The 8,474-nt window shown below is 39.6% G+C and overlaps 1 protein-coding gene across 2 annotated transcripts in view; it reads right to left on the bottom strand.

Moving 5' to 3' along the window:
- Positions 1-205: 205 nt before the first annotated feature.
- Positions 206-8,474, bottom strand: part of SLC7A2 (solute carrier family 7 member 2) — a 69,278-nt gene continuing 61,009 nt past the window's right edge. Inside the window, exons 11-12 of one of the 2 annotated variants that reach the window (XM_017539636.2) lie at positions 6,953-7,061; positions 206-5,722 (exon numbers count right to left, since the gene is read on the bottom strand). In XM_017539636.2, the coding sequence (XP_017395125.1) occupies positions 5,529-5,722; positions 6,953-7,061 (303 nt within the window). In that variant the 3' untranslated portion in view covers positions 206-5,528. The remainder of the gene's footprint in view (positions 5,723-6,952; positions 7,062-8,474) is intronic. The other variant, XM_017539637.2, reaches the window with a different exon arrangement.

The raw sequence follows: 8,474 nt of genomic DNA, 5'->3' as shown, positions 1-8,474 counted from the left end.
AGCAGGCCCTAGGTTGCCAGCTTAGTATTCTTCAATTGTTTCAATGTAGATTGCATTATATTTCTGAGCTTTAAAGATTTCCAAATAAAAAAGGTGTTTAAATTAGGTAAATATTAAATGTGTGCTTTTGGTATATGTGACATCTGCCTTCTGCATTATTACTTATTAAAATTTATTTTAAAATACAGTCACATCAGAAAGCATATTTTACAGTGGTAAAGCAGCAGTTTTTATTTATTACAAATTCTAAAAAAGAATACAACTTAAGTAAAAAGGAACACTGATCATCACTTAAAAACATTTAAATTTAAAATTACTACTAAAAAAAAACCCTTTACAGCCACACAAATCCAATGTCTTTGTTGGTTATTACAGACATAGATTTTCTGTAGGGTTTTGGGCCCTATCAACAATTTCTATTAAGTACAGTGACAACAAAATAAAGCAATAAAACAACTGGGCACTCGTAGGGGCCACCAAAGATAAAGGGCCCATTAATCAGGTGTAGGCCAGAGAAACCCAACCTGTTGGCAATAGGAGGCTCTTTCCTAACTGGGTCTTGGTGAGATACATGGCACAGCAAGGCTGTCAGTGCATGTGCATAAATTGTAGACCGGGTCCCACTATGCTAGTTCCGGAATCAGCTACCCCTTCCATGAGTCACAGAAGTTCCTTGGTCCTTATTCATCTTGATATGCCCACAGGATGTTTGGAATTAAGGACCCCAAACTACCTGACTTGCATCTGAAGTCTTTCACTTCATATTGCACCTCATCAGTCTAAGAGCCCATACTACAAGGGTAGCTACAGATAGATAGATGCTCATGCCTTAAAGGCTGCCTGACCCTGGAACCAGCCTGGAACCATCTGATTATGATCCATGGGGCTGTCAGTGGTTAGGGAAAGCTCTTTAAGGCCCAGCGATCATGGCAGTGGCATCAGCCATGGTGAATAAAAGTTAAGCATAGTCCTCCCAGCAAACAGTATTATCAGTTGGGTTGAGCCATAACAAAATGCATTTGAAATCAATAAGACTAAACTGTATACGTAAAAACAATAATGAATATTACAAAAACCAACAACCACAACAATAACAGATCAGGCTTCTCAAAATCCAGAAACTGGAAGGCTATTTTAAAATGTTTAATTATGTACGGAAAAAAAAAATCTCCCCAAAACAATGAAGTCAAGCAACCTTTCACATCTACATGACTAAAAATTGATCTTGGCTAGCATTACTTGCTACACGAATATCCCTACTTTCCCCCTTGATATTTAAGGACATGTGGGAGAACTTTATAAAAAAGTAAAGTATGCAAGAGAAGGCACTGTTTTGGCCCCAGCAAAAAGGACAGTTAATTTCACAAGAATCATGTGAACTTTAATAACCCATGACGTACACGCTAAACTCAATCCTTCAAAGCCCTGAGGAAACTGTATTTTTGGTGGTAACAGTTTCCTGAAGCGTATCAGGAGAAAGCATGAGCAACATCACCAGAAAGTCAGAATCTTGGCATGATGTCATCACGTGGTTTGTAATCTCAGAGCACGCCCTGATTTAAGAGGAGGGAAAGCAAGCTCAAGTGCTCTTTCTGTCATCATGGGTATCGGATGCTGATGGCTTTTCCTTATGCTCCCTGCTAAGCATTTCAACAAATTTGGAAAATAAGTAAAAATAGATTCTAATTCAAAGTGTTTTATTAAAAAAATTTTTTTTTTCTTTTTGAGGCAGGGTCTCACCATCGCCCAGGCTGGAGTACAGTGGCATAATCTCAACTCACCGCAGCCTCAATCTCCTGGGCTCAAGTAATGCTCCCACCTCAGTACCCCAGCAGCGGGGACTACAGGTGCGTGCCACCACACCCAGCTAATTTCTGTATTTTTTGTAGAGGTGGGGTCTTGCTAGGCTGCTCAGGCTGGTCTGAAACTCCTGTGCTCAAGTGATAGGCTTCCCTCGACCTCCCAAAGTCCTAGAACCACAGGCGTGAGCCACCAAGCCTGGCTTAAAATTTTTTTTTAACAACTACCTGTAAGCACTCAAGACTTAAAAAGTATTTTGACTAATATGCAAAATGTAAAAGTTTTTTTAAAAATTCTCTTATTCATAGAAATTAAAAGAAGACAATCGTTTATTTTTTAAAGGAAAATAATTCTGAAACTAATATTTTCTGTCAACTATAGCTGGTAATGGTAAAGCTCCATATATTCATGTTACTTTTTCTTATAGATCTCTCTCAAATGACACTTTGGATTTAGTTTCCCCAGTGTTGATCTCTGGGGAAATGTGATTATGATAATCAGTATTTCAGTACATATCAAAGGTTCTAATGTAAGTTTTCCTCATAGTTTTAAATAGAGTTTGCATAGCTCTATTCTTTCATGTAGGACTGCCATTGCCTTTTGGTGGTCATTCACAAATTAGTCTTTTGTAAAGAGTATACAATTGAGGCGCTATTATAAGAAATTCTCACTGAAACGTTGAGAATATATTCCTTAGCGTAGACAGGAAAAGTAATTTAAGCTGCTTTTACTCAATCACAAAAGAATGTGCATATGTACTTTTTAATTACTGGAGAAGACTTTATATACTTTTCATTGATTACTAGTCAAAGCTCTGCAACACATTCAGGTAATTTTGAGAAAGTAAAAAGAACAACGAGTTCAAAACATTATTAATTCAAACGTAGAAACAGGAAGGTGCCAAAGAGCTGGTGGTACTGACTTTTACCAATAAACACCTACCAAAAGAGATCTGTCAGAAAAGGTGTGGTGGAAACAAGTAAACAGGAATTCCCAAATGCCCCCTACCACCTCTCCATTCCAGATTACAAAGCACCTCTTATAATGTACTAGAGTTTAGTGATTTCATATTAGAAACATTATAAATACTTCTTAAAGAGCCTATCTATAGGAAATATACATATAAAATCATAGTACATTTTAAAATAGTTTAAAAACTAAAAATTTGGTGTAAGCATATCTATCAACATCAAACATTAATTTTTCTCCACATCAGTTGGGTTTTGTACCCACGTAACGATATCGCCAAAGCCCACCATAAATTCAACTTACACACGGACATTTGAAATACACACACACAGATACATATACACTCACACATACATACATAACTGTAACATACATACAAACACACACATCCATTTGAGTCCTCACAGAAAAAAAGGCACAGTGGCTGACAAAGCATCTTTTTATAGTTATTTGTGTCTGTAAATTATATCAATGAGGAAAAATAATTTTTCCCTACCTTCTGCTTCAAATTGAACACAGTGGGCATAACAGGTTTAGCTGCCTATCACATTCTAAACAAGTTTCTTGATTTTGTTACAGTAAACGATGAGTTTTTATATATAACAACTGTTCACATTTCCTGTGTGAAGGGCCTATTCTAGATCGAGTGTGGAACCAAAGGGGTTTTCCGTGTACTGTGACAACAGCAAGGGTTTATGAGCCTGCCTCCCGTCCCTTCCCAAATATCTGACCCTATGCTTATCCAACTCCTTCTCTCCAGTAAAACATCCAGCTTGAGAGAGAATTCTGGGCTTCTGATTTTACTATGTGCACCTGGAAGTTGTGGAATGTCCGTAATGAGTTCTGTGTCACAGATGCTCCAACACTAGCAGCCAGAAACTCAGGCTTTCTACCTGTTTGATGTTTAATCACAATAAACTCTTGGTTATGCAAAACCATCGCAACTTGCTTTTTAATGGCATCAATAAAATAACTGATTTCTTGGGAGACCTGTGAGAAAAACAAATGTTTTCCTTGCCTTTGGATTATGTGGGCCAGCTAGTGTGCTTGGTAATGTTCACCATGGTGTCCTGGGAAATGTCACCCAGCCTCATCCAATGAACTATTTAATGATTTGTACAAAAGAATATAGTTTATGAGAAGCAAAACACACTGCAAATAAACAGTCCACTATTAGGGAACCCTCAAATGTAAAATGTAACAATTAGAGAATCTTACATGTAAAAACCAATTTACTCATTTACGAAGATAACTGTGTTTATACAATTTTAATTCAATTTAATTTTTTTTAGTTTACAGTTTTAAATAATCATGTTTTTAACCAGAGTATTTGAATCCTCAATCACTGATGGGTTATTGTATACAAACTCTGGAGCTTGTATTAATAGGCTTAGTGTGGTCATTTGAAAGCAAATGGAATAAAAAGTGCTAAACAATTTATCGAGTAGGGGGAGAAAAACATTCCTAAATGTTTCCAAAAGAAACATCAGAGGTAAATTAGATCCAAAGCCCTTACATTGGGCCAGATGCCATTTAATATTGGAATAGGCACGTTCATCTCAGAACAGGGGGATTTTCTCTTCTTCTATCCCTTGATCCTTCCCTCTCTGCAGGATGCTGTTGTAGTCCCCTCATCTCCAGGACAAGAGAAAAGAAACATAGAAACAAAGAAATGAACTCTGTACCCGAGGAAGTCAAGATAAAAACTAAACTGTGATTAGGTAAGTAATGGAAAACGGAGGAACCATGCCATCAATTGTGTGGGCTGGGAGAGTCTGTTGGCTTATTTTAAGTGACTTTTTAGAAAAGGATGCTTGGTGTCTGCTTATTCAAGCATTGGTCTAACTCTCTCATCTTCAAACATATTCTCATTACGGTCACTCCCATGAGCTTTCTGGCCAGGGTGACTACTTTCACTTTTTAATTTCAAGGGTCCCAAGTAGATCACACTGCCTCTCTTAAGTCCCTGACTGGGGATACGTCATTCACAAAAAGTGAAGAGCTCGTATTTTAGGAACACTGTTTGCAAAGGAGACAAGAATTCAAAAGGATGCCAAATAGTGACTTGGAATGCCACTCCTGGCCTGTGCAGTGCAGCAGAAGCAGCCATCCCTATTGGCTGAAGTTTGAGCAAACTGTCATACCTCATAGGGAAAAAAAATTGCATTAAACCCACTGCTGGCATTCATAACTTAATGAAAAGGCTCACTCCTTATCCCCTCATCTTATCCCTAACCAGTGATAGACACCATGATGAGTAACTGCATTTTGGCATCCCCTAAATTGACAGTGATGAAGTCAAATAAGGTGGAGCTACTAGTATTTCCCCAGCTGCAGGGGGCACACACAAAACCTCTTTGCATTCAGTGATTTACCTCTTTTTCAGTATGTGCAGTATACGCCACTGATTAATGACAAAACTGGAAAGATGTAACACAGTAATAGTAAAACACCAGCTAACTTTTAACACTCATGTTCCCAAGCATATACAAACACACATACATACACACACACATACATACACTCCCACTATTTGGGGGCTGTCGATCACTGATGAACGACGCCTCCACTTAGGAAGTTTCCCAGGGCACATAATTCACCATCTGAGGAGATGCTGTGCAGATGAGTGAGTGTGAGTTAGGGTGAACTATGCATGGAGCGAACCCATGACAACCTAGCATGCTCATGACATCCTGTCATGTTTTACTCAATGTAGGATATGTATGTTAAGATGATGACCAGCTCTCCTCCTGCAAGAGTTAGAATTCGCTTGTCTTTTCATGGAATATGAAAGGTAAACTGAGATTTCTTGGGTGATGGTCATTTGCCTGAATGGCAGATTTTTCTTCTGTTGCTGCATGAATGTTGTCTGGATAAGCACCTTCTTCGTCTTCATCTCTCAGATGACCCTCCAGGCTGTGTCTAATGCCATAACCAAAGTAAATCAGGAAGCCTATTGGGGCGGGGGTAAAAAAATCAATGTTTCAGGTATGTCAGAAAATGACTTTTAAGTTATTGAGGTGGAGAATTAAATACAGAACTTAATAGAGTTTTTCTCTTTCCTTTCTGTAGTACTTTAGAACAGGGGTCCCCAAACCCCAGGCCGTGGACCACTATTGTTAGGAACCAGGCCACACAGCAGGAGGTGAACTAGCGAAGCCTCATCTGTATTTACAGCCACTCCCCATCTCGCACATGACCACCTGAGCTCCACCTTCTGTCAGAGCGGTGGCCGCATTAGATTCTCATAGAAGGGACTATGCATGTGAGAGATCTAGGTTGTGTGCTCCTTACCAGAATCTAACTAATGCCTGATGATCTGAGGTGGAACAATTTCATCTCAAAACCATCCCCCACCCTGCCCATGGAAACACTGTCTTCCACAAAACCCGCCCCTGGTGCCAGTAAGGTTGGGGTCTGCTGCTTTAGAAGAATGAAATGCAAATACAAGATACCCCATAGAAGGTCTCCTTGATAAATATCTTCCTGATGGAATGTGCCTCTCTATTTTTAAGACCCAAACTTTCCAGATTGTGTTTTACTCTCAACAAGTTTTGCAGTGTTGGTATGGAAAAAATTTTAATTTATGCTCTTAAAAGTCAATACTGTAAACAAAATGACATGTGGGCTAAAGTCTCAAAGTATACCCTAAATACAAGTGGTGAGTCATCAGAGTCAAGGTCAGGTATTTTGGAAAGTACGACCTGTATTAACAAAGGGGACATGGACATGCCTTCCACATGTCATTGTCACCAAGAGAGTCCAAAGAATCGTGTGCAAAGCAACCGTTTATTCACAACCACACCGACTGTGTGTGGATCAGGGCAATGTTTTAAGTACCCTCCTAAGATCACTGCAGACATGTAGGCATTTTGCTGTTTTAGTTCCATTTTAGAAAATTGGTTGTGAGTTTTGGGTTGATGTAAAATGACTTTTTCTGGGTTTCATTTTTTTCACCCATAAGTTGAAGAAAGTAGAGCTTACATGATTCTAGAGGGTTACTGGGAGATACTGATTTAAAAAGGCATCTGAAAACATGTGGAAAAGCACTCAGACATCCCTAAGAATTGGAAAAGAAAAAAATGGGGGAAAAAACCCTTTATTCCCAGGATGAGGGAGAGAGTGCATTTCTCTCATCACAGCACATGAAATAGGAAAGAGAGCTCAACATTAAAGCACATACCAAGTGCCATCCAAATGCTGAATCTGATCCAAGTGTCTGCGCTCAACTGGACCATCAAGTAAATGTTCACCAGGATACTGAATGCTGGCAAAAATGGTAAGAATGGAACCTAAGGGGGAAAACAATCCTTTTGATTATACTCATATTTTGAAGCATGTTCCTCAAGTTATTTCAACAGGGTGGCTATTAATTTGGCATATATACATTCACACCACATCAGTCACAGCAAAAACCATGCTCTAGAGTCTGTAAAAGGAGAATCACAATTTTAGAGCATTTACTAAAGCTCAAGGCAACAGGGGGTTTATCAGATTCACTAACACCTGCACCATCAAAATAATATTGGCTTTAGGATTTAGCTTTTTGGGGGTTTACCGATTTCATTTAGATACACACACAGGGGATATCTCTGAAATGCGGGATACATATGGTATCCCAGGTACATCCTTCCAGGACGCTCTCTTCAAGCCTAAGCCAGTATACTCTTAGCTCAAATGGGGCAGGATAGTTTAACATGCAGTGGAGGAGCTTATCTTTTTAGTTTATAATTTAGTTTTATTTTTAGAGAGAGTGTCTCACTCTGTCACCCAGGCTAGAGTGCAGTGATAATATGATAGCTCACTACAGCCTTGAGCTCCTGGGTTCAAGTGATCCTCCCATCTCAGCCTCCTGACTAGCTAGGACTACAGAAATGAACCACCACACGCAGCTAATTTGTTTGTTTGTTTTGTAGAGATGGGGTCTTGCTATGTTGCCCAGGCTGCCCTTGAATTGAACTCCTGGCCCCAAGTGATCCTCCTGCCTTGGCCTTTCAAAGTGCTGGGATTACCTGTGTGAGCCATCACACCTGGCCCTGGAGGAAGGGTGTTTGGTGGGAATGAAGTCCTCATGAGAGGGCAGTGAATCTCTAAAAACAAAACATTCACCTTACTTTTCTGATATTATAGCTTCTTTAACATGAAATTTGTTTGCTATTACATATAATAATACTGTGATAGGAACATTCCCAAGTTTTTGAAAAGGCAGTAAGAGGGCCAATGTAGAAGGAATTCTGTACAAAAAGGAACATGTCGAAGGATTCTGACACTCTGATTCACTGGCTAACTGCATTAGACACTTTTTTCTTTTTTCTTTTTAAGAAATAATTCACTAAGGCAAGTGGATCACCTGAGGTCAGGAGTTTGAGACCAGCCTGGCCAACACGGCAAAATCCCATCACCACAAAAATACACAAATAAGCAGGGCACTGGGGCTCACATGTGTAATACCAGCACTTTTGGAGGTGGAGGTGGGCGGATTATTTGAGCACAGGAGTTTGAGACCAGCCTGGCCAACATGGTGAAATCCCATCTCTACTAAAAATACAAAAATTAGCTGAGCATGGTGGCATGTACCTGTAATCCCAGCTACTGAGGAGGCTGAGGCAGGAGAATTGTTTGAACCCGGAAGGCAAAGGCTGCAGTGAGCTGAGATTGCTCCACTGCACTCCAGCCTGGGCGACAAAGAAGGGCTCCATTTCCAA

Source organism: Cebus imitator, unplaced genomic scaffold (assembly GCF_001604975.1).
Source record: "Cebus imitator isolate Cc_AM_T3 unplaced genomic scaffold, Cebus_imitator-1.0 Scaffold120, whole genome shotgun sequence".
In the NCBI taxonomy this organism is placed as follows: Eukaryota; Metazoa; Chordata; class Mammalia; order Primates; family Cebidae; genus Cebus; species Cebus imitator.
The sequence above is the reverse complement of the archived record's forward strand: the minus strand, read 5'-3'. Positions and strand labels throughout refer to the sequence as shown.